Source organism: Monodon monoceros, unplaced genomic scaffold (assembly GCF_005190385.1).
Source record: "Monodon monoceros isolate NGI ecotype Baffin Bay Population unplaced genomic scaffold, NGI_Narwhal_1 Super_Scaffold_14, whole genome shotgun sequence".
In the NCBI taxonomy this organism is placed as follows: domain Eukaryota; kingdom Metazoa; phylum Chordata; class Mammalia; order Artiodactyla; family Monodontidae; genus Monodon; species Monodon monoceros.
In genome coordinates this window covers 46,398,044-46,425,625 of record NW_021703770.1, presented here as the reverse complement: position 1 = coordinate 46,425,625, position 27,582 = coordinate 46,398,044, and the positions used below count along the sequence as shown (strand labels likewise).

The window sequence follows — 27,582 nt, the reverse complement described above, 5'->3', positions numbered from 1 at the left end:
TTTGTGCCCCGGTCCGGGAAGATCCCACAAGCTGTGGAGTGGCTGGGCCCGTGAGCCATGACCACTGAGCCTGAGCATCCGGAGCCTGTGCTCCGCAGTGGGAGAGGCCACAATAGTGAGAGACCCGCATACCGCAAAAAAAAAAATAAATAAATAACTGATTGTATTCTGAAGAAAATAGATGAGGGGAGAATTTCATTACAAAACTGAAACTGTAATAAAAAAACAAATTGTAACTTTGAAACTTAACAATATAATAACAAAATAATAACTCAATAGACGTGTTTATCAGCAGATTAGATAAAACAGGAGAGTTACTGAATTGGAAAATAGATTAGTAGAAAATATTACAGGTAAATATGAAGATAAAAAAGATAAATGATACAGAAAAGAGCATAAGATATATATGAGGTGATGAAAAATTCTGACAAGTTTGTAATAAAAAGTTTAAGAAAAAGAAGCATAAGAATGGGACAGAAACAATATTTGGCATTGCCTGAAGTAGTACTGTTTGAATTTTTTTCCCAACTGTGGAAGAACATCAAGCAACAGATTCAAGTTTCTGCATGAATTACAAACAAGGTAATCACACCTAGACACATTAGAAAGTAATGAAAACCAGTCCAAGAAAATCTTAAAATTGAAATAGATGGAAAGGACACAATATGTTCAAAAGTAAATTTTAATGCTCTCTAAATAAATAATTATGTCAGAAAACATGGAATGATAATTCTTTAAGTATTGAGATAAAAATAGCTGTCAATCTAGACTTCTATAACCAGATAAAATATCTTTAAATAAAGGCAGAATAAAGATGTGTTCAGACAAATAATAAAGAGATATTGCCGGGAGACCTGTGCAAAAAGGAATCCCAAGGCAAAGATCTTCAGGCAGAAAAAAAATATTATTCCAAATAACTACAAGAATGTAGAAGGGATCGAAGAACAAAGAAACCTGGTGAATATGTGATTGATTTAAATGTTCCTTGACTGTATAAAACAGTGTTACCTGTGGAGGTCTACATGTATATAGAAATAAAATATATCAAAAGTGATAAAACCAAAAAAGAGGATAGGGTAAATGGAGTTACAGATTTTTTGAGTCTTTGCCTTTCTGGAAAGTGAAAAAAATTAATAATTTAGAGTATACTCTAGTAAGACAAGGATGCATTTTATTACTACTATAGTAATTTCCAAAAGAATAAAAAAGTACTCTAAGCTAAAAAATGACATAATAAAATAATAGAGAAATGTTTGATTAATTTAAAATGAAGCAATGAATGAGAGAAAATGACACAAAAGTAGAGAGCAAAATAGAAAACAAATATTAAGATGTCATATTTAAACACAAATATATCAATATTTACATCATATATAAACAGACTAAATACTTCAATTAATAAACAAAGATTGTCAGCTTACGTAAAATAAAACCGTGTATGCTGACACACCTCATTAAAAATATACAGAAATTTTTAAAGAAAAATAATGGAAGATAATAAATAAGATCTCACTAACCAAAAGAAGGCTGGGGTAGCTGTGCTAATAGTAGGTAAAGTTGATTTTATTGCAAGGGCATCATTTAAGATAAAGGAATATTTCATGATGAGTGTGAAGTTTATGTGCCCTAAAGTTATGATCTCAAAATATATAAAGTGAAAATTGATGGGGTATAAAGAAGAAATAAACAAATTCACAACTATAGTGAGAGTTTTTTTTTAATAGAATCTGATAAAGAACTAGACAAAAAAATATATCAGCAAAGATAGAGAAATTCTGAACAACACAACAAACTTGATCTAATAGACTTGTATTCAACAATACAAACAACAATTGAAGAATGCACATTCCTTTTAAGTGGTCATGGAACATTTTTAAAAATTGATTTAGTGCTAAGTCACAGGTTGAGTCTCAACAAATTTCAAATGATTGATTCAAATGATTTAAATTTGAAATCTCCTATAACCACAGTGAAATTAAGTAAGGAAGGCATCAGATAAATTTTTACCAAGTTCCAGATTTACCTATAGAGCAATTAATTTTTTACAACTGGACTTTTTAAAATTAAGGACATTTGATTAGAATACTACTGGTCTTAAAATGGCAGCACATGATGATTATTTGTGAGGATAAATTTCTTTATCCTCACAGTTTTAAGATAGTAATATAATAGTATCATTAATTTTTAGAGTGCCCTTACTTAGGAAAGCATTGCATGTTATATAAAAAAACAATAGAGTTCATACTTTATTATAAATCAGAGGGGTGTCTGTGATGAACCAGGTGACTTTGTGAAAAAGATGAGATTTAAACTGGACCTTGAAGCTGCGTAGTATTGACAAGCAGTCAGTGTGCTAGATATTTCAGACAAGTGTTTCATGTGAACAATTGAAGAGGTGGAAGTACCCTGAGGGTGTTTGAAAGAACCGTTCTGTTTTAGAGGAAATAAAAAGAACTTCTACTTCTCTTATTCATTATTATGTCTAGACTCTTTTTGCTAAAATGTGTGAGGGAACATAAAAGGATGTCTTGTTTAGCCAAATTTAAAGAGGAATTTATTGACTATATCTAAAAATCGACTTGGTTTGTAGATTTTACTTAGAGACTGCAATACTATTAATATAACCTCAAATGATCAATTCTTTTCGTATAATAGGAAACATCTTTTTTGACTCAGCATACAACTTTGGAACAAATGTACCCAGAGAATTCCTATAGAATCACACAGTCCAATCTCTCAGCCAGTGAGATGAGATTCCAAGCAAATTATCCTCACCTTATGTTTGTGCCTGCTTCTACCTTCTAAATATCACAATACAACCCAAATATAGCCAAAATCCTCTGAAAGATTATAAAATGTAACATCTTAGTATCCCTCTCTTATTGTATAACATTGGTTATAAGAAAGTAGTTCCTACATAAGCCTTTTAAAATCATAGGGGAAAAGTAAATTTTTCTATCTAGAGCAGTTCTTTTTAACCTTCTTTGGGGACACAGACAACTTTGAAAATCTAATGAAAGTGATAGAAACTCAAGAAAAAATTGAAATTTACAAATAATCACATACGGTGGCATAACATATTAGGAGTTTAAGAGTCTTTAAAAGTCGATCCTTAGACATCAGCCTTGAACCCCTGATCTATAGAGGCTTTGTATTTTCTCTGTCTGCTTCTTCAGCCCCTTAGAAAAAAGAAAATGTTTTATAGCATTAAGAACAAGACCCTTCCTTGGCTTAAAAATAGCAGCTATAATTTTAGTCGCTGATCTTGTTTAATGTGTCTGGAAGCTAGAAGCAATGGAAAAATAATACAAGAACAAAAATTATACTTATAAAAGTCTTCTGTTTTTCAGAAGAGTTTATTTTTGCAAAATGCAGTTTTGCACAAAACTCAACATGATGTTTTTATTCAAAAGAAATTGTAATCGGTTTACCAGCTCATAATATTCAGAGACAAGTTGTTTGGGTTATGCATTTTTAGAGAAGTTAATTCTTAAATCATGGGAATATATTATTTCCTAATAAAGTTATCTATCAATTTATTTTTCAGCAAAATAACATGAGAGTTTAGAAGTGAGAGAAACTGTTTCCTTTTGTGCAACCCTACTAACTATCCCCACCAAAATAGGATTATCAACCTAACCTTGATAAGTGTTTTCAAAAAAATTAGGATTGAGTTGTAGGTCATTAAAATAACTTCATAATGTTGTCTAATTTTAAATTATATTTATTGAAAAATTTAGAAAATGAAGAGAGGTACACAATAATGGGCATTATCTGCAATTCCATCACCTAGAGATAACAGCTATAAACATTTGATTTATATAATTTAAGATATATTATGTATCAATATAAAGATATTAAAAGAGATAATACAAGCATGAAAAATAACAGAATTTTTTAAAATTGAAATATACTTGTTATAAAATATTGTGTAGTTTTAGGTGTACAGCAAAGTGATTCAACATATACATATATGTATAACTCTTTTTAAAATTCTTTTTCATTGTAGTTTATTACAAGATAGGGAATGTAGTTCCCTGTGCTATACAGTAGATCCTTGTTGTTTATCTATTTTATATATGGTAGTGTGTATCTTTTAATCCATATTCCCAATTTATCCCTATGCACCTCCCCCTTCCCCTTTTGGTAACCATAAGTGTGATTTCTATGTCTGTTAGTCTTCGTGAATAAGTTCATTTGTACAATTTTTTAGATTCCACATACGTCTCTGATTTATTTCACTTAGTATGATAATCTTGGCATTTGTATTCTTTTTTTATGACTGAGTAATATTCCATTGTATATATACACCACAACTTCTTTATCCACTCATCTGTCGATGGACACTTAGGTTGTTTCCATGTCTTGGCTACTGTAAATAGTTCCTCTATGAACGTTGGGGTACATGTATCTTTTCAAATGAAAGCTTTTGTCTTTTCTGGATATACGTCCAGGAGTGGGATTGCTGGATTATATAACAACTCTATTTTTTAGTTTTGTGAGGAAATTCCATACTGTTCTCTGTAGTGACTGTACTAGTTTAGATTCCCACCAGCAGTGTAGGAGGGTCCCTTTTCCTCCACACCTTCTCCAGCATTTATTACTTGTAGACTTTTTAATAATGACCATTCTGACTGATGTGAGGTGATACCTCATTGTAGTTTTGATTTGCATTTCTTTAATAATTAGCTATGTTGAGCATCTTTACACGTGCCTCTTGGCCATCTGTATGTCTTCTTTTGAGAAATGTCTATTTAGGTCTTCTGCCCATTCTTTAATTGGGTTGTTTGTTTTTTCATTGTTAAGTTGTATGAGCTGTTTGTATATTCAGAAAATTAAGCCCTTTTCAGTCACATCATTTGCAAATATTTTCTCTCATTCTGAGGGTTGTCTTTTTGTTTTGTTTAAGGTTTCCTTTGCTGTGCAAAGGCTCATGTTTGATTAGGTCCCATTTATTTATTTTTGCTTTTATTTCTATTGTCTTAGGAGACAGAGAATGTTGTTTTGAACCTGCATTTTAAATGTCTTCAAAAATGTCTAAAATTTAATCCATACTCCCTATTATCATTGAAAAAAATACAAGGAAGCTTGAAGAAAAATTTAATAAATCATTTGTCATTTTCACTCCATCTCTCCTCTGAATAGCCTTTTACACTTGTATATGTTTCCCTGAACTGACATTAGGATATAAACAATTGTATACACTTACACAAATTACTGTTTCTGTAAATGTTCACTTTATAAAAATAGATTTTTAACATAAATTTGCACCTATTACTTTTTTTCATTATAAGGAATCTTAGGTTAAGATGTATAGATGTTACAAATCATTAACAGTATGTTAAAACTTAGAGTTGTTTGAATATATGTATAATTTACTCACAAATATATATATATATATACATAGACAAACATGCTACATACATATGCACAAACACACACACATATTGATCTAAGTAGGTGACCACTAAGGAATATTCCAGTCAGGGGTTGCCAAAAAGTACTGCCTTAACATCTTTAAATGTATCCTTAAGAAAATATTTATTTATTTAAGGTATTCCTAGGGAATGGGTTACTGGATAAAGTATTTTAAGCATTCTTTGTTTATTTTATTATTTATTTCCCATTTTTGAAGCTCTTTACAGTTTCTAGAGTTATGTATTAAAGTACCTCCCCAGTCTCATAGGTTAGAGTAATTTAATATTTTCATTCTGATGGATGAATATATGTGTGTACCATGTACATCTCTGTTTTCTAGTGAGGTTGAGCATGTTTCTTTTGTGTGCGGTTCATTTGGCTGTTCTCTTCTGGAAATTTTACAAATATTTTTGTCATCTTTATAATCATTTGCTTTTGTTGTTTTTATTTCTTAAGTCAAATTATTGGTGTTTATTAGACACTTTAGGTACATAAAAATTTTTATCATTTCTTTTTTTTTAATCATTGTATTTATTTTCTTTTTTCCATTTAAAAAGTTCTAATTCCTATATTGTTTGTAATTTGAACTTAGAAAAGTTGCATAAATCTTTTTTTCTTTCCTAATTCCAGAGCATAGACATTTTAATTCTATTTTCCTGCTCCTTTCTTTGGAGTTTTCTGTTGTAAAATTATTTTAAATTTCTCTCATTTTAAAGGCATTCTGTATTAGTCATTTAAAATTTATTATATATCAGTAAATGTTATTTACATTTACCAATTTTTATGAACTTCTTTGTATCCTTTTTCTTTGGATTCAATGCTTTTCCAGCTAAAATTCATCTTTTAGTATTTTATTTCACATGCTGCCTAAAATTATCATCTTGTTGTTTGTTTTACTCTCACTCTATATTATTGTTATTTTAAGTAAATACACAATTCTAGTTCTTCGAAAGTTCTTTTTTCTAGCATTTTGAAGGCGACCATATTATAGAACAGAATGGAAATGTTATAAATGTTAATTTTAAAATTAATTCAACTAAAATAAGTGGGTATGTAAAGAGCAAGGAAGTTGAATACTTTCCTAACATTGCTGGGTTGTCTGATGATATTGGTTAATGAATGAAGAAAGAAAGTCTTAAGAAGGTTATTCAAAATCATGGAGGACTTATGCTTTCATAATAATTTATCAGGTAACTCAGACTAAGTCTTATACTTTAAAAAAATTAGAAAATCTGGAAAAATATGTAGAAAATATCTGCTTGAAATTATTGATAACTAATACGATGATGAAGGGGGATTTGGAGGAGAAAGGTTAAGGAAGTATAAAAAATTTTGATCAGTGATATAAAATACAAATATGTATCTAAATTTTGTGTCCTCCTTCATTTTCAGGACTCAACTCTTCTGTCAGTTCTGGAAGTTTGCAGCCATTGTCACTTATGTATCACCTCACTCTCATATTTTTTAGCTTTCTTCTGGAAATACTAGTAGATATATGCTGAATGGTCTTCATTTATCTTCTATATCTTTTGAAATCTCCCACTTATTTCCATTCCTTCTATAATTTTCATAGTTTATTCTGGATGTTTTTCTCATATTTTGTCCATGTCCTGAATTCTTTCTTTAGTTTTAATTTACTAATTAATACATTCATTGTGTTTTTCTTTCAATAACTTTAATTTTTACTTATAGAAATTTAATTTTGTTCTTTCACAAAATGCCTCTTTTTGCCTCCATAATGTCGTGCTCTGGTTTTATGGTCTTAATATATTAAACGTGTACTGCTTCTTTTAAGTTCTTCATTTTTTTTTCTGGTTCTTTTTTTGTTGACTTTCCTCACAAGGGTTTGTCCACTTATGTGACTTGCAATTTTCTATAGTGATTTTGTTATTATCAGGGATTGCATTCCGTGGGAGTTCCTTGTCTTCTGAATTCATACATAGAGTTTAAAATTGAACCTTCCTGGATCCTAGGGTTTTTTTCAGTTGTGTACCAGGCTTTACATTAGCTTTGGGTCCTGTACTATGTGTGAATGTATACTCTGCACCCACACAAGTTGCAGACCTAGGATCCTGATTTTATGACAATTCTACCCAGTTCCACAGCTAGATTAATGGGTAAAGTTTTTGTTGTTTCCATTTAATATATGGGACAATCCTTCAAGGTCCTAGGCTTTAAGCAAAAGTGTTCAACTCCAATTCCTCACCTGTATAGTCCTGAGTTTCCTATTCCAATATGGTTGACAACCCCAGAACTCAATCCCTTAGGCTTTCCTCCTAGTTTGATTTCACTGTGGACAACTTTGGTTTCGGCAGTAATTGTTTCAAGTCCTCCTTTATTTCCAAACTTCCAGATTCAATCTCAGCTATTCATTCAACTAAAAAGAAAAATATTCAGCCTTTCTATGGATATGAAGTGGAAGATGGAAGTTTTCCCATAGATAGCCATATTGACCTGATGTTTTCTCTGAGAATCCCTTGTTTTTCTAGATGTCCTTCAATTTTCCCAGGCAAACGTGAATACAAAACCTCTTTGTAACTGTACACATTCTCACTACAGCCTAATAACTTACAATATGTATTCTAGTGGTAACATTTTTGCCATGCTTAATATTTATTCTTAGCATAGTAAATTAGGAGACCATACATGAATGCATATATATGTCAGTGATTTATACCTGTCTAACACTGTATTCATTTCCATTATTACTTACCAACATATGAGTATAATGAAATAAACAGAAGACCATGGATATAAGTACACTATTTTCCTCATTCTTACAACAAATTTTTATTGAATGGCTACTATGTACCAAGCACAATTTCAGGCACTTAAAATGAATCAGTGAATAAAACAGAAGATCTATTCTTATAACTTATTTGTTTCATGCTAATGAAAAAAAATTAAAACAAAAATTTCTTGCTTTGGGAAAGTGACATTGGACAAAAGAAGTATGACATCCATGCATGTATGTTTAGATTCCCTTCTTTCAAAGAGCAGGAGCGTGATCTACCATTTACCCTTTTGCTGGCTCTCCTAGATTGATCCTTTCACTATCATTGGTATTTTTATGTTGATGAATGATAATGAAGTTTAAGTAGCTTTTGGTGTTTTTACAGCTTGGACAATGGAGTACCTTTGGAACCCTGGAAGTTACAGCTCAGACTGAATCAGAAACAAAGGCATTCTCAGTGGTGGCAGAAGAAGATTGTGAAATTCTTATAATCCCTGCAAAGAATTATGCAAAGTTAAAATCGGTATGACTGTATCTAATCTATGTATTAACACAATATGGGTATAAATTAACACTAAGTTTTGCCTCTCTAGGCAGAAGATGTCCATATCTCTTTTATATTTTAATTTGTCTTGAACTGGAGACCATAAAAATATGATATATTTGATGAATATCACTTAAGCTTCTGATGAGTAGTTGAAGTGGAAAGGTCTCTATGGATATAATTTGTTATATGTTTGAGTGCATTTGGTTTTCCATGAATTTAAAATTCATCCGTTCATTCACTCATTCACTTATTCATTCATTCAACAACTGTATGTTTTGGGTGTCAACAGCATGTCATGTATGAGGGATATCAGAATGATCAGAGATCTCTAAACCTCTACAGTCTACCTTAGGAAGAACAAATACTTGAGCATTATCGGAACACTATTTTATATATATAACATACATCGAGACCGAGAGCTGCATGAGTAGGTGATCACAACTTAATTCTGAGCCCCTAATTCTGCTGCATTAGGATAACTTATTTTCTTCAATTTTAAAAATGTATTCTCTTTTAGTCAAATCCCCAAATTCCCCTCTCTTCTATTTCTTCTCCCCTGGATGGAAGAGGAAGTTTGTATAAATGATGGATTGGGAGCCCACCATGGTCATGCTCTGTCAACTCCTCTTGATAGGGTTTAACAATGGTGCAGGTGCTACAGAGCACTGGCATCAGCCACAGTGAGGTGCTTATGCTGGAGGGAGATGAAGAGACATCCATCTTCTTGATTTAGGTCTTTAATAGTTGAGATTTCTTTAGAGTGGTCTCAGTGTTGGTGATACAGAAGACTTTCCTAGGATTCAACTTCCTTTCAAATCTCTGGCTTCAGAGTGGCTGGCTTAAAAAAAAAAGTTTCATATGTTTGTTTTTATTTTCAAAATGTCAGTATCATTTATTTGGTATTATCAAATACAACTTTTGAGTGTAGTCTTGACTATGATAAGGTTTTCTTTATTTTAATGCTAAAACATTTATAGGAGGCTAAAAATATTTTGAAAAGTGGGAAAATATTTTAGTAGCGGATCTGAAGATTAAAATTTCAGTATGGTTATGTGGTCATGTTCCTATAAAATTCAAATACATTTTATACTAAGTTACATCTATATAACCTTTATTTTTCTTTTACTGCCATTTATCTATCTTCTATATTTTTACCTCTTTTTTAAAAATTATGTAATATAAATTTTGATAATAACTTTTTTCAGGAAAAAACAAAACTGAAAAATAAAAATATGGTGAAATTAATCCGTAAGTGTCCATATTATATGGAGTGGCCTACTTTATCTATATATGAGCTAGTTACACTCACTTAATGGAAAAAATTTCCTCCAGGTCATGGTGAGTTTAAAGTAATTTTGGATTATTTCCTTTATATTACATTACATTATTGGAATTTGTAATTTTTCATAGATTTAATATTTTATATAATATTTCTTCACATGTGTTTCTCTAATATATTAAATGTTACCTTTCAATTGGACATTTAGATTGTTGCTTTTTAAATTAAAAATCATTCTGTATTGACTTGTAGAGTGATCTCAGAAGTAGACTTACTTCCACATCCTCCTATTTCTCCCCACAGTCCCTACCCTTCTTGCCCCACCCTAGCAGTCAATGTAAAGACCAAACTATAAAGGATAAAGGCTGTGAGAAGTTACAGTCATTTTTTTTTTTCTTTTTTCCTGGTAGGGCACCTACTTTAGCTGCATGTTTGCTTATCTGTACAAATTATCAGGGAAAAATATCATTATAGAGAATAGATAAGACTGAGATAAGGAGTAGCAGCAGTGAAGCTGCCTACATTTCCAATATTCAGTGTGGCAATGACGCATGCATTTCCTGGGTTATGTATACACAAAATGTGTAGGTGGCATTGAGTCATTTTGTACAATATTTCCATTTATGAGAAGCATACTAAATAAGAGATGCCAACTGCTATGTACTGATGTTTGTGTCCCACAAAATTCATATGTTGAAGCTTTATTCGCTAAGGTTATGTTATTTGGATGTGGGACATTTGGCAGGCAATTAAGTCATGAGAGTGGAGCGCTCATGAATGACATTAGTGCCCTTAAAAGAAGAGATGAGAGAGAAAGAGTTGATCTCACTTTCTTGGCTATGTGAAGATACTGCAAGAAAGCACATATCTGCAAATCAGAAAGAGGGCTCTCATCAGACATTGAATCTATTCGCACCTTGATCTTGGACTTCCCAGCCTTCAAAATTGTGAGGAATGTTTGTTGTTTAAGCCAACCCAGCTGATGCTATTTGTTATAGTAGCCAAAACTAAGACACCAACATAAGAGGAGCTAAAGTAGATGTGTCAGAATCTTCAGTCAGGAATCACTATAGTGCCCTACCTCAAACCTGCAGATCCATAATTGCGGTGGGAGATGTGGTGCCAGGAGGAGGAGAACATTTCTGAATTAAGTTTGAAATTAAAGTTCTAAAAAGAATGAGTCTAAGTTATAAATTCCAAAATGTGACTATTCTAACAATAAAAATATGGTGAAGAAATTACAGAATCTGGCTAAGCTATCCTTTGAGGGAGCCGCTATATAATAGAAAAGTGAGGTTAATATAGCACCATACAGAAGATTCATTTATTGGAAAAAGTGAATACCTATGCTTCAAAAGCTGAGACTCCCTAATAAACCTGTTCAATTTAGTGAGACTATGCACCCTTTCCTGAATTTGTTCCAAATTTCTTTCCTGTGCTTGTTTTTATATTTTATTTATCATTTTTTGAAATACAGTGTTTAGCCCATATTTAGCCAAATATATATTTTCTTCCTGCTTTTAAAAATTGAATGTCATGTTGTAGTTTTGTTCATGAAACATTTTTCCTAATGCTGTATTCATTTTTGGCCAAAAGTACACTCAGAAGACAAGAAGTAAACTGACGTGTAAAAAACTGGTAATTAGCATTTCTAGATTCAGTATATTTATTGTATAGATTTTTTTTTTTAATTGGGTGTTTGGATTTACCATGGGTCTCCCTTCTGTATTCGAAATATTAACTCTTGGTCCATGCCTCAGTTCCAGGGCTATTTTATTAAAAAAAAATCTTAAACTTGCCAATTTATCAGGACATTAATATTTTTGAGATGGTTTTAGAGAAAGAAAGACACCATAATCAAAGATTTTTTTCAACTACGTGAACCAAAAGAATATGGGATATGGAAAAGGGGAATAATTATGTGTTTTAATGTATTTGATTACTAATGATGAATAATATGTGTTTCAGTCTGAAATATCAATCTAAAATATTTAAATTTAGCATCAAAAAGTTAAGATGTGGACACATAGTTTCTTAGACATGCTGGGTTCAAGTTCTTATTTGGTAGATGCTTTTAAAGTAATGGAAACTATCACATTGAACAATCTGTGATTATATCGTATAAGTCAAAAGTAACATAATCCTTCCACTGATTCCCTGTTGTTAAAATATTTGGTCCTTACACTTACACAGTTTAAAAGAACATTTATCCTCCCTAGGGAAGAATGGCAGTTTCACTAGATGATTCTCAAAGCTTCTTTCAACTCTGAAATACTATGGTTCTTATAAATAAACATTCCTAGGTGAAGAATAAGTTCTTTCAACCTAAACTAATTTTCTTTTATCGTGGTGACAAACTTGATATATCAAAGAGAAACATTAGATATAATACTTCTCTACTTTACTCATGATTTATTTTGAATTTTTATCAGAAAATGTAGAGCATAGCTCAAATTATACTTTCAATATCTATTGATAGGCTTAAAATTAGCAGTAGTATGATTTCCAAAGCATAATTACTTGTGTTTTGATCTTATTTTAGAAAAATATATTGGATGAAGTTTCAGAGACATCTAGGAAATTATTCAAAAGATTGATAGAATTTAGAATTAATGCCTGGAAATCTATGAAATAAATAAAACTTATTTCTGGCACTATTCCTCTGTTAACTTCTTAAGTCTTCTTACTTTTGCTTCATATGCAAAGGGAGATTGAGTTTAATGGATGTGTACAATGTTGCTTGTTATTTGGGTCTGTCTGGTTTGTATCACACCAGCTAAAGTCTTCCCAGGTGATATTTTTTCCAGGTGTGACTGGATAGAAAATGGAAACCAGCTGATCTCACTAATCAACCTGTTTCTATGTGTATCATGTGTATAAGAAAAAATGGTAAATTAACTTGACATTAATGAACCATTTGCATACATTTTATTGTTATCCTGCTTATGTCAGTATGCTCCATCTTTTCCAGGTTGGATATAATATAGCAAACATAATAATTAGAGATACTAAAAATGTAGTAAAAATTTAGTTTTAAAAGATAAAGTATGCAAATATAGCAATTATAAAAAATTTTCTAGTCTTCAAAAGCCAAAAATGGAGAATTTCAGTCACAGAATTTATACCAAATGGAAATTTGAAGCTCTAGGCTCTAAATCCCAACTTTTTGACATCATTCCTTCTAGATCAATTAACTCTGCAGGGTATCTAAACTTTTAGCCCCAAGGACACTCTTGAGCATCCCAGAAACAGGTTTGTGTCTAGGGGTGCCATTGATAGTGATGCATTTTTCTCCCTCTTTTCTTCTTTTGCATAAGTGAATATTTTGTAATATACCATATTAATTCATTTAATTATTTTTAATAGGCTTTATTATTTAGAGAAGTTTTCAGTTCACAGCAAAACTGAGCAGAAGGTACAGAGATTTCCCATATACCCCCTGCCCCCAGTCTTGCACACTATCCCCTGCTATTAGCATACTCCATTAGAGTGGTTCATTTGTTACAATTAATGAACCTACATGGAAACATCAACAACCAAAGCCCATAGCTTACATTAGGGCTCACTTTTGGTATTAGACATTCTGTGGGTTGGACAAATGTATAACGATATTTATCCACCATTATAGTATTGTACACAATAGTTACTGCCTTAAAAATTCTCTGTGCTCCACATTTTCATCTATCCCTCCTCCCTAAACCCCTGGCAAACACTGATCTTTTTACTGCTTTCTTTTGATTTTACCTTCTCCAGATTGTCACAGAATTGGAATCATACAATATATACGTAGCCTTTTCGGATTGGTTTCTTTCACTTTAATATTTAAGTTTCTTCCAAATCTTTTCATTGCTTGATAGCTCATTTCTTCTTAACACTGGATAATATACCATTGTCTGGATGTACTACAGTGTATTTAACTATTCACCTACTGAAAGGCATCTTAGTTGCATTCAGGTTTTAGCATTATGAATGAAGCTGCTAAAAACATTTGCATGCAGGTTTTGTGTGGACATAAGTTTTCAACTCCTTTGGGTAAATATCAGGGAATGAAATTGATGGATAGTATGATAGAAGTATGTTTAGTTTTGTGAGAAACGGCCAAACTGTCTCTCGAAGTGGCTGTACCAGGACTTCCCTGGTGGTTCAGTGGTTAAGAATCCACCTGCCAATGCAGGGGACATGAGTTCAATCCCTGGTTTGGGAAGATCTCACATGCTGCGGACCAACCAAGCCTGTGCCCAACAACTACTGAGCTTGTTCTCTAGAGCCTGCGAGCCACAGATACTGAAGCCTGCGTGCTTAGATCTGTGCTCCGCAACAAGAAAAGTCACTGCAATGAGAAGCCTGCATGCCACAACGAAGACCCAACGCAGGCAAAAAGTAAATAAATAAAATTTTTTAAAAAGTTGCAAAATAATCTACTTCAAAGTGGCTGTACCATTTTGTACTTTCACCAGCAATGGGAATTCCTGTTGCTCCATATTTTTGCTAATATTTGGTGTTGTCAGTGTTTTAGGTTTTGGCCACTCACATAGATTTGCAATGGTATTTTGTTGTTTTAATTTTAATTTCCCTGATGGCATGTGACTGGGCACCTTTTCATGTGCTTATGATCTATATATCTTCTTTGAGGAAGTGTCTGTTAAAGTCTTTGGCCCATTTTTTTACCAGATTTTTTTTCTTATTGTTGCGTTTTAAGAGTTCTTTGTATATTTTGGATAACAGTGTTCTTCAGATGTATCTTTTGCAAATGCTTTCTCCCAATGTGTTCCATGTCTTCTCATACTCTTAATATGTATTTTGAAGAGGAGAAGTCTTTAATTTTAATGAAGACTTCACTATACTCAAGGTCACCTAGATTTTTTTTCTTATGTTACCTTCTGGAAGTTTTATAGTTTTGCATTTTTACACTTATGTCTATGATGCATTTTGAGTTAGTTTTGTGAAAGGTGTAAGGTCTGTGTTTGGATTCATTGTTTTGCATGTGTATGTTCCAGCACCATCTGTTGAAGAGACTACCTTTGCTCCATTATATTACTTTTCTTCCTTTGTCAAAGATCTGTTAAATATGTTTATGGGGTACATTTCTTGGCACTCTATTCAGTTTCATTGATGTATTTGTCTATCATTGAGCCGATAACACAGTGCCTTGATTACCGTTGCTTTATAACAAGTCTTGACCTTAGATAGTACCAGTCCTCCAACTTTGTTCTTCACCTTCAATATTGTGGTGGCTCTTTTGGATCTTTTGCCTCTCCATATAAACTTTAGAATCAGTTAATCAATGTTCACAAAAAAACTTGGGAATTTAATTTGGATTAAATTGAATCTATAGATCCAGTTGAGAAGAAATGACGTTTTGACAATAACATCTTCCTATCCTGAGCATAGAATATCTCTCCTTTAATTTAGCTCTTTAATTTCTTTCATCAGAGATTTATGGTTTTTCTTGTATAGATCGTATACATATTTATTAGATTTATACCTAAATATTTCATTTTGGGGGATGCTAAGGTAAATAGTATTGCATTCTAAATTTCAAATTCCACTTGTTCATTGTTGTTTATAGAACCAGCTTTTGGTTTTGTTGATTTTCTCTATTGATTTTTGTTTTCAATTTCATTGATTTCTGCCCTAATTGTTATTATTTTATTCCATTTGCTTACTTAAGATTTAATTTGCTTTTCTTTTTCTAATTTCCTAAGTTGGAAGCTTAGATTTTTTTATGTTAGCTACTTCTTCTTTCCTATTAAATGCATTCAATGCTATAAATTTCCCTTGAAACACTGCTCTCACTGCATCCCACAAATTTCAATAAATTGTGTTTTCATTTACATTTAATTCAAAATATTACTAAATTTCTCTTCAGATTTCTTCTTTGACCCATGTATTATTTGGAAGTGTGTTGCTTAATCTCCACATATTTTGAAATTTTCCAATTATCTTTCTGTTATTGATTTCTAGTTAATTCCATTGTGGTCTAAGAGCACACGTATGATTTTTATCCTTCTAAATTTAATTCGTGTTTTATAGTGCAGAATGTGGTCTCTCTCAGTGAATATTCCATGTGACCTTGAGGAGAATGAGTCATCTGTTGTTGTTGTCGTCTATAGATATCCTCTATTCAGTTCACTGATGGTGGTACTGAATTCAGCTCCTTTTGGATCTTTCCCTTTTTGAGAGAGAGGAGTTGAAGTCTCCAAATATAATAGTGGATTTATCTATTTATCCTTGAAGTTCTATCATTTTTCCTTCACATATTTTGACGCTCTGTTGTTAACACATATATGTTAAGGATCATTATGTCTTCCTGGACAATTGACCTCTTTATCATTATGTAATGCCCTCTTTATCTCTCATAACATTCTTTACTTCGAAGTCTGCTCTGTCTGAAGTTAATATAGCTATTTGCACTTTCTTTTTCTTTCTTTATTATTCTTTTTCGAGGTACGCGGGCCTCTCACTGTTGTGGTCTCTCCCGTTGCGGAGCACAGGCTCCAGACGCGCAGGCTCAGCGGCCATGGCTCACGGGCCCAGCCGCTCCGTGGCATGTGGGATCTTTCCCGCCTGCGGCACGAACCCGTGTCCCCTGCATCAGCAGGCGGACTCTCAACCACCGCGCTACCAGGGAAGCCCTTTGCACTTTCTTTTGATTAGTGTTAGTATGGTATATTTTCTCCATACATTTATTTTTAATCTATATGTATCTTTATATTTAAAGTGGGTTTCTTGTAGACAACATATTGTTGGGTCCCTTTTCTTTTTATCCACTCTGACAATCTCTGTCTTTTAATTGGTACATTTAAACCATTGACATTCAAAGTGATTATTGATATATTTGGATAATATTTGCCATATTTGTTACTGTTTTCTATTTGTTACCCTTGTTCTTTGTTTTCAGCTTCTACTCATTTTCTGCCTTTTGTGGTTTTAACTGAACATTTCATATGATTCCATTTTCTCTCTTTTCTTAGCATGTCAGTTATACTGTTTTTAGTAAAAGTTTTTTACTGTTTTTAGTGGTTGCCCTAGAGTTTAGGATGTACACTTATAACTAATCCAAGTCCACTTACAAATAACACTTACTGATTCACAGGTAGTGTGACTACCTTATAATAAAATAATCCTCGTTCCTCCCTCCTATCTTTTGTAGCATTGCTGTCAGTGACTCTACTCATATGTAACATGGCTAGGCATATATATATATTCCTAAGCATACATAGTCAAATACAGTGTTGCTATTGTTATTTTGAACAAACTGCTATCTGTTAGATCAATTAAGAAGAAGAAAAATAAAAGTTTTTATGTTACCTTCATGTTATTCCTTCTCTGAGACTTTCCCTTTCTTTATATAGAGCTGAGTTTCTGGACTATATAATTATCTTTCTCTCTAAAGAATTTATTTTAACATTTCTTGCAAGGCAGGTATAGAGGCAACAAATTCCTTTAATTATTCTTTGCCTGGGAAAGTCTTTATTTCTCTGCCACTTTTGAAGGATAATTTCTCAGAGTCAAGAATTCTCCATTGATGGATTTTCTCTCTTAATATTTTCAATATTTCACTCCACTATTCTTCTGGTTTCCATAATTTCTGAGGAGTTGGTTGTAATTTTTATCATTGAAACTCTACATGTAAGATGCTTTATCCTCTGGCTTCTTTCAGGATTTTTTCTTTATCTCTGCTTTTCTATAAATTGAAAATAAAAGGCTGAGGTGTAGTTGTTTGTTTTTTTTGTTTGTTTTGTTTTTGTTTTCTGGGGGCATCTATTCTGCATTTATCCTGCTATGTGTTCTCTCAACTTCTGGATGGATATATGGTTTGGTGTCTATTATTAATTTAGAGAAATTCTCAGTCATTACTGTTTCAAATATTTCTCCTGTTCCTTTCTCTCTCTTTTTTTTTTCTTCTGATAGTCTCAATAGGCATGTTGTACCTTTTGTAGTTTCCCCACAGTTCTTGACTATTCTATTTATTTTTAAGTCTTTCTTCCCTTTGCCTTTCACTTTTTGAGGTTTCTGATTAGATATCCTAGAACTTACAGATTCTTTCTCAGCTGTGTGCAGTCTGCTGATAACCCTATCAAAGGTGTTCTTTATTTCTGTTATATTGTTTTTTAATTCAAGCATTTATTTTTATTATTTTTTAAATAGGACTTCCCTCTCTCTGCTTCCCTCTCTCTGCTTCCTTTGCTTATTTGTTCTTGCTTGCTGTCTACTTTATTCATTAGAACGCTTAGCATATAAATTCCCAATCTGATAATTTCAACATCCCTGGCATGTTTCATTCTGATGCTTACCCTGTCTCTTCCATCTGTGACTTTTGCTTTTTAGTATGTTTTTAAATTATTTTCTTGATATCTAGGCATGATATACTGGGTACTAGATTGCTATTATAGATTTTAGTAATATGGTCATAAGGTGTAGGGGGAGGAAGTCTCAGTCTTATAGCAGGCCCATGCCTCTGGAATGTGAACTTCATACATACTTATCAGTCCTCCCTCCCCCCTGCCCCCATTAGATAGGGCAGGTTGGCCAGAGTGGGCTGGAATTAGGAATTTCCCTTTCTTCAGTTCAGTTAACCTTTTATAAAACCCTGTTAGGTTAAGCTCGACCTAACTAGGTTTCTCCTAAAGACAGGCCTTGTTAAGAACAAAGTGTGCTGTTATATTTCATGCCAGAAGCATGAGGGAATTTTTCTATATATTTACTGTAGGAACCTGGTAGAGATCCAGGAGGTAAAAGTCATAAAAGAATGAGTATTCTCTGTTGTCTGGGTCCTCTTGGAGTTTTTAATTCTCAGATTTGTCTGCAGTGAACCTTCAGCATTTTGTCAATTACAGTTCTGGTCTTTCTACCTCAATCCTGGTTTTTATTGAGGTTTCTGCTCTAGTAAATTGTGATTCTCTGTATTTGCTTGTTAGTCTCTTCAATTTTGTGAGCAGCAGTTTGACCTATGACCTCATGTCTCTTATGAGTTAAGAATTCTTGATTTTTCAGTTTTTTTAGCTTTCTACTTGTTGTTAGGATACAGTTGTGTCTCCTAAGCTCCTTACTTGCTGGACTAGAAAAACTGATTTTTTTTTTTTTTTTTTTTTTACTATATTTGTTATTTCTCTAATATTTGCTCTAGGGCTAACCATATACATCTCAATTTATCAGAACTTACTTCAAGTTTTTGCTAACTTATTTCCAGTTAGATATAGAAATGCTACAATATATAGCTCTATTTTCTTTTCCCTCTTTGTGCACTATTATTGTATATATTGCATTCATATATGTTACAAACTGAACAATAAATTATCATAATTATTTTATGTAGTTTTAATGTCTTTTAAAGAAACTGTGAGAAAAAGAGAGCGCAAGTATGTATTTATAGTGTTTGCTATATTAAACACTTTATTTACTCTATCAAGTTATCTTCATTTATTCCTGTAAATTCGAGTTACCATCTGATGTCATTTCCTTAGTCCATTATAAGTTTCTCCTATCTGCCACCTCATGCTGTTATTGTCAAGTATATTACATTTTTATATTATAGGCCCAAATCAGAATTATGCACTTATTATTTCACAAATCATTGTCTAAGATAAGTAAGAGAAGAAGGATAATAAATATATGTTTATGCCACCTTCTGTAACTACATATTTACCTTTAGTGTCACTTTTTGATTTTTCAAGAAGATTTGAATTGTTTGGCCGTTCTTTGCTTTCAGTCTGAAGAACTTCCTTTAGCATTTCTTTAAAGGAGTATGTGCTAGCAATGGATAATCTCAGGTTTTATTTAACTAGGAATGCTTTTCTTTAGTTTTGAAATATATTTTTGTTAGATATAGAATTCTTTGTTGAAATGGTTTTATTTCATTTTTGACACACTTTGAATATATTATCCCATTGTCTTCTGGCTTCAAATAGTTTCTGATGAGAAGTCGACTGTTAATCTTATTATGGTTCTCTTGTCAGTGATGAGTTATTTTTCTCTTTCTGCTTCAATATATTCTCCTTGTCTTTGGCTTTTAGGATTTGTACTATGATATGTCTATGTCCTTATTCCATCTTACACAGAACCAGGTTTCTGTCACCACTTTAAATTCTTTTTCTCCTCTCCTCTCTTCCCACTCTCTTTTTCCTCAGTTATACTATACCCTATACATTCAGCTATATTAACTGGTACTAAAGTAAAGTTTATCTTATCATTCATCTCCTTACCAATATTTTTTCTTCCCATCATCAATAGATTAAAATATAAAATCCTTAATATCGTTTAAAAGTCCGTTTGCATCTGGGCCAGGTCTGAGTCTCCAAGTTTACATTGAATCTTTCTTCTCTTTTCTGTTCATGTTTCAGACATTCTATACTTTCATCAGTTCTAGTGGTACTCTCCTCCTCTCGGCCTTTACACATGCTGTTCCCACTTCCTGGAGAAGTTCCTTAACCTTCATCTCACTAAATTTATTTATTGTGAAGACAATTTTTTCAAGACAAATTAAGTTATACTTCTGTCTCTGCTTCTAGAGATCTCTGTTTATCCCACATCTGAGGATTCAGCAAACTTTTTTCTGTAAAAGACCAGTTAGTAAGTATATGTTTTGCTGGTCATGTACAGTCTCTGTTGCTGTTGCTTCTGCTTCATCTTCTACTTCTTCTCCTTCTCCTTCGTCTGCTTCTTCTCCTCCTCCTCCTCCCCTTAAATATGTAAAATATGTTCTTAACTGGAGACCTGTACTAAAACAAGCCTTGAGTGAGATTTAGCCCATGGGCCAAAATTTACTAACCTCTGTTTTATCTTAACACTAATCATGCTATGTCACAATTAATAGCTTCAGACTCAGTTTTCCCAATAGAAATAAAATTCCTCTGGAATGTGTTCATCTTATTTTTCAGTGTCCAAAAGAGTGCTTAGAATTTTTAGGTGCTTGATATATATGTTGAATGAAAAAAATGAATGGATGTTTTGATGTTGGTGTGTGCCTTTAGACCAAAGTTATTACATATTACTTCCAGAAGTAAATAATTTAACTCTTTACTGCTCAGTAAAAATGGTTTGCATTAACACTTAGCATATATTTTCTTTGAGAGAAATAGTATTTCCTGATTTAATCTTAGTATATTTAAACTTACTTTCATTGTTAAATTTTGATTAAAACAAAATTTTTTGCTTTACTGTCATTGAGTAGTAATTTAAGGAAATTATATCATTGCAATTAGTCAACCACTAAGAATTATGGGAGGACACTGTGTTTTCAATTCATAATCCAGGTAAAATAAAAGCCAGTTTAAATTTGATATGCCATTAAATAAGACAAACATTAGCATGGTACTATGAACAACACTAGTTAAAGGCAGCTTGGAAGTCTGTTCTTTTCAAGAAATCACCAGGAGTAAAAATTTTTGAATCTGTCAACTAATCATTTTTATTTTCAGTCATTATGTTCAACTCTCACTATATATGCAACCAACTTCTATAATATAAGGCAGTGGAAATGGGATAATGACTGAAAAATATAAGTGTAATCTCCTTACTTTTGAAATTTGTCATAATATACATTGTTGTTATAAATATTTCTGTGAGAAATAATTTCTGAGTATGGTATATTCAGCAGATTATATTCCTCAGTGCCTCTTCCAGACACTTCTAATCTGCCTTCCTCTACTGTGAAGGCTAAGAAAAGCTAAAGACTACATGTCCTGGATCCAACATAAGCACTTTAATTTTGATTATGGCCTGATCTTTGCTTTGCAGATATGCTTATACAACATTGGAAGTAGTCAAGGAGAAGCTCCTCTTATAAGCATGGTGGTTCTGATTTCACCCTTAGCATTACTACTGATGATTGGCAAGAGACAGGTTTCCTCTAAGAACTCCATGCTGTGGGTGGACTTATTCACTGGCTGATTTTTTTTTTACTCTATAGTTTTGAAACCATGTTCCATGGCTCTTCTATAGCCTTTTAACACTTTCTAATAAAACTTTTTTCTGTTTAAATTTAGATAAAAAGAGTTTATTTCCTGTACTCAGAAACCAAGATAAATGCCCTGCTTGTGCATTATATCAAAGATGAACTTTTTTGTAAATAAGTGCTTTTACAGAATTCCTTCTTGGCATTTAGTCAATTAATATTTTTACTAAATATTTATTATGTGCAAAACACTAAACTAGTTGCTTTGTGGAGCTTAAAAGAAATGGATTTAAAATCAAATAAACTCAAGTGTTTGAGGAGCTAAATGTAAGGTTTGGGTTTGATCTCAAAGAATTAACAATTAGAAAAATATATATAAAGGTGTGTTTTTTTATTTAACATCTTTGTTGGAGTATAATTCTTTTACAATGGTGTGTTAGTTTCTGCTGTATAACAAAGTGAATCAGCTATACATATACATATATCCCCATATCTCCTACCTCTTGCATCTCCCTCCCACCTTCCCTATTCCACCCCTCTAGGTGGACACAAAGCACGGAGCTTATCTCCCTGTGCTATTTTTTTTTTCTTAGATTCCATATATATGTGTTAACCTATGGCATTCGTTTTTCTCTTTTGGACATAATTCAATCTGTACAAAGTCTTGAGGTCCATCCAACTCACTACAAATAACTCAATTTCATTTCTTGTTATGGCTGAGTAATATTCCATTGTATATACGTGCCACAACTTCTTTAACCATTCATCTGTTGATGGACACTTAGGTGGCTTCCATGTCCTGGCTATTGTAAATAGACCTGCAATGAACATTGTGGTATGTGACTCTTTTAGAATTATGGTTTTCTCAGGGTATATGCCCAGTAGTGAGATTGCTGGGTAGTATGGGAGTTCTATATTTAGTTTTATAAGGAAACTCCATACTGTTCTCCATAGTGACTGTATCAATTTACTTTCCCACCAACAGTGAAAAAGGGTACCCTTTTCTCCACACGCTATTCAGCATTTGTTGTTTGTAGATATTTTGATGATGGCCATCCTGACTCGTGTGAGGTGATACCTCATTGTAGTTTTGATTTGCATTTCTCTAATGATTAGTGATGTTGAGCATCCTTTCATGTGTTTGTTGGCAATCTGTATATCTTCTTTGGAAAAATGTCTATTCATGTTTTTTGCCCATTTTTGGATTGGGTTGTTTGTTTTTTTGATATTGAGCTGCATGAGCTGTTTGTGTAATTTAGGGATTAATCCCTTGTCAGTTGCTTCATTTGCAAATATTTCCTCCCATTCTGAAGGTTTTCTCTTCATCTTGTCATGGTTTCCTTGCCTGTGCAGAAGCTTTTAAGGTTCATTAGGTCACATTTGTTTATTTTTCTCTTTATTTCCCTTTATCTAAGAGGTGGGTCAAAAAGGGTCTTGCGGCGATTTATGTCATAGAGTGTTCTGCCTGTTTTCCTCTAAGAGTTTGATAGTGTCTGGCCTTACATTTAGTTCTTTAATTGATTTTGAGTTTATTTTTGTGATCGTGTTAGGGAGTGTTATAATTTCATTCTTTTACATGTAGCTGTCCAGTTTTCCCAGCATCACTTACTGAAGAGGCTATCTTTTCTCCATTATATATTCTTGCCTCCTTTATCAAAGATAAGGTGACCATGTGTGCATGGGTTTATCTCTGGGCTTTCTATCCTGTTCCATTGGTCTATATTTCTGTTTTTGTGCCTGTACCATACTGTCTTGATTACTGTCGCTTTGTAGTATAGTCTGAAGTCAGGGAATCTGATTCTTCCAGCTCCATTTTTCTTTCTCAAGATTACTTTTGCTATTTAGGGTCTATGGTGTTTCAATCCAAATTGTGAAATGTTTCTTTCTAGTTCTGTGAATAATGTCATGGGAAGTTTGACAGGGATTGCATTGAATCTGTAGATAGCTTTGCGTAGTATAGTCATTTTCGCAATATTGATTCTTCCAAAACAAGAACATGGTATATCTCTCCATCTGTTTGTATCATCTATAATTACTTTCATCAGTGTCTTATAGTTTTCTGCATACAGATAATTTGTCTTCTTAGTAGGTTTATTCCTAAGTATTTTATTCTTTATTTTGCAATGGTAAATGGAAGTGTTTCATTAATTTCTCTTTCAGATTTTTCATCGTTAGTGCATAGGAATGCAAGAGGTTTCTGTGCATTAATTTTGCATTCTACTACTTTACTAAATTTATTGATCAGCTCTAGTAGTTTTCTCATAATATCGTTAAGATTCTTTATGTATAGTATCATGTCATCTGCAAACAGTGACAGTTTTACTTCTCTTCTGATTTTTATTCCTTTTATTTCTTATTCTTCTTTGATTGCTGTGGCTAAAACTTCCAAAATTAGGTTGAATAATAGTGGTGAGAGTGAGCAACCTTGTCTTGTTCCTGATCTTAGTGGAAATGGTTTCAGTTTTTCACCATGGAGAACAATGTTGGCTGGGGGGTTGTATATATGGCCTGTACTATGTTGAGTTTAGTCCCTTCTCTGCCTACTTTCTGGAGGGTTTCTATCATAAATGGGTGTTGAATTTTGTCAGAAGCTTTTGATTTAGATGATCATATGTGTTTTCTCATTCAATTTCTTAATGTATTTTATCACATTGATTGATTTGCATATATTGAAGCATCCTTGCAACTCTGGGATAAACCCCACTTTATCACAGTGTATGATCCTTTTAATGTGCTGTTGGATTCTGTTTGCTAGTATTTTGTTGAGGATTTTTGCATCTATGTTCATCAGTGATATTGGCCTGTAGTTTTTGACATCTCTGTTTGGTTTTCATATCAGGGTGAGGGTGGCCTTGTAGAATTAGTTTGGGAGTGCTCCTTCCTCTTCTATATATAGGAAGAATTTGAGAAAGATAGGTGTTAGCTCTTCTCTAAATGTTTGATAGAATTCAACTGTGAATCCATCTGGTCCTGGGCTTTTGTTTGTTCGAAGAGTTTTAATCACAGTTTCAATTTCAGTGCTTGTGTTTGGTCTGTTTATGTTTTGTATATCTTCCTGGCTCAGTCTCAGAAGGCTGCTCTTTTCTAAGAATTTGTGCATTTATTCCAGGTTGTCCATTTTAATGGCATATATTTACTTGTAGTAATCTCTCATGATCCTTTGTATTTCTGCAGTGTCAGTTTTTACTTCTCCATTTTCATTTCTAATTCTATTGATTTGCGTCTTCTCCCTTTTTTCTTGATGAATCTGGCTAATTCTTTTTCAAATTTGTTTATCTTTTCAAAGAACCAGCTTTTAATTTTATTGATCTTTACTATTGTTTCTTCATTTCTTTTTCATTTATTTCTGATTTGATTTCTGATTTGATTCTTTCCTTCTGCTAAATGTGTTTTTTGTTGTTGTTGTTTTTCTTCTTGTTTCTCTAATTGCTTTAAGTGTAACGTTAGGTTGCTTGAGATGTTTATTATCTCTTGGGGTAGGACTGTATTGCTATAATCTTCCATCTTAGAACTGGTTTTGCCACATCTCATGAGTTTTGGGTCATAATGTTTTCATTGTCATTTTTTTCTAGGCATTTTTAAAATTTCCTCTTTGATTTCTTCAGTGATCTCATGATTATTTAATAGTGTATTGTTTAGCCTCCATGTGTTTGTAATTTTTACAGATTTTTTCCTGTAATTGATATCTAGTCTCATAGTGCTGTGGTCAGAAAAGATACTTGATACAATTTCAATTTTCTTAAATTTACCAAGCCTTGATTTGTGACACAAGATATGATCTATCCTGGAGAATGTTTCATGAGCACTTGAGAAGAAATTGTATTCTTCTGCTTTTGGATGGAATGTCCTATAAATATCAATTAAGTCCATCTTGTTTAATGTATTATTTAAAGTTTGTATTTCCTTATTTGTATATATTTTGGTTGATCTGTCCATTGGTGAAATTGGAGTGTTAAAATCCCCTACTATGGGGCTTCCCTGGTGGCACAGTGGTTGAGAGTCCACCTGCTGATGCAGGGGACATGGGTTCATGTCCTGGTCCGGGAAGATCCCACATGTCACAGAGCAGCTGGGCCTGTGAGCCATGGCCACTGAGCCTGCACATCCGGAGCCTGTGCTCCACAACAGGAGATGCCACAATAGTGAGAAGCCCGAGTACAGAAAAAAAAAAAAATTCCATACTATGATTGTGTTACAGTCAATTTCCCCTTTTATGGCTCCTAGCATTTGCCTTATGTATTGAGGTGCTCCTATGTTGGGTGCATAAATATTTACAATTGTTATCTCTTTTTCTTGGTTTGATCCCTTGATCATTATGTAGTGTCCTTCTTTGTCTCTTGTAATAGTCTTTATTTTAAAATCTATTTTGTCGTTATGAGAATGCTCCCCCAGCTCTCTTTTGATTTTCATTTGCATGGAGTATCTTTTTTCATCCCCTCACTTTCAGCTTGTATGTGTCCCTGGGTCTGAAGTTGGTCTCTTGTAGACAGCAGATATATGGGTCTTGTTATTGTATCCATTCATCCAGTCTATGTCTTTTGTTTGGAACATTTAATCCATTTACATTTAATGTAGTAATCAATATCCATGTCCCTATTACCATTTTCTTAATTGTTTTGGGTTTGTTATTCTAGGTCTTTCTCTTCTCTTGTATTTCCTGCTTAAGGAAGTTCCTTTAGCCTTTGTTGTAAAGCTGGTTTGGTTGTGCTGAATCCTTGCAGCTTTTGCTTGTCTGTAAAGGTTTTAATTTTTCCTTCAAATCTGAATGTGATCCTTGCTGGATAGAGTAATCTTGGTTGTAGATTTTTGCTTTTCATCACTTTAAATATGTCCTTTCACTCCCTTCTGGCTTTCAGAGTTTCTGCTGAAAGATCAGCTGTTAACCTTATGGGGATTCCTTTGTATGTTATTTGTTGCTTTTCCCTACTGCTTTAAATATGTTTTATTTTTATTCAATTTTTGATAGCTTGATTAATATGTGTCTTGGTGTTTTTCTCCTTGGATTTATCCTGTATGGGACTCTCTGAACTTCCTGGATTTGATTAACTCTTTCCTTTCCTATGTTAGGGAAGTTTTCAACTATAATCCCTTCAAATGTTTTCTCAGTGCTTTTCTTTTTCTCTTCTTCTTCTGGGACCCCTATAATTCGAATGTTGGTGTGTTTAATGTTGTCACAGAGTTCTCTGAGACTGTCGTCAATTCTTTTCATTCTTTATTCTGCTCTGTGGTATTTATTTCCAATATTTTATCTTCCAGGTCACTTATCTGTTCTCCCTCACTTTTTCTGCTATTGATTCCTTCTAGAGAATTTTTAATTTCATTTATTGTGTTGTTCATCATTGTTTGTTTGCTGTTTAGTTCTTCTAGGTCTTTGTTAAATATTTCTTGTATTTTCTCCATTCTATTTCTAAGATTTTGGATCAATTTTACTGTCAGTACTCTGAATTCTTTTTCAGGTGGACTGCCTATTTCCTCTTCATTTGTTTGGTCTGGTGGGTTTTTTCTTTGCTCCTTCATCTGCTGTGTATTTCTCTGTCTTCTCTTTTGCTTAACTTACTGTGTTTGGGGTCTCCATTTCACAGGCTCCATGTTCATAGTTCCCGTTGTTATTAGTGTCTGCTCCCATTGGGTAAAGTTTGTTCAGTGGGTTGTGTAGGCTTCCTGGTACTGGAGGGTACTGGTGCCTGTGTTCTGTTGGATGAGGCTGC

The 27,582-nt window shown here is 33.0% G+C and overlaps 1 protein-coding gene across 1 annotated transcript in view; it reads left to right on the top strand.

Moving 5' to 3' along the window:
* CNBD1 (cyclic nucleotide binding domain containing 1) overlaps nucleotides 1-27,582 on the top strand; it is a 437,906-nt gene that overhangs the window by 328,641 nt on the left and 81,683 nt on the right. Inside the window, 2 exon segments of the mRNA XM_029222632.1 lie at nucleotides 8,538-8,675; nucleotides 9,905-10,037. Of these exon segments, the coding sequence (XP_029078465.1) occupies nucleotides 8,538-8,675; nucleotides 9,905-10,037 (271 nt within the window).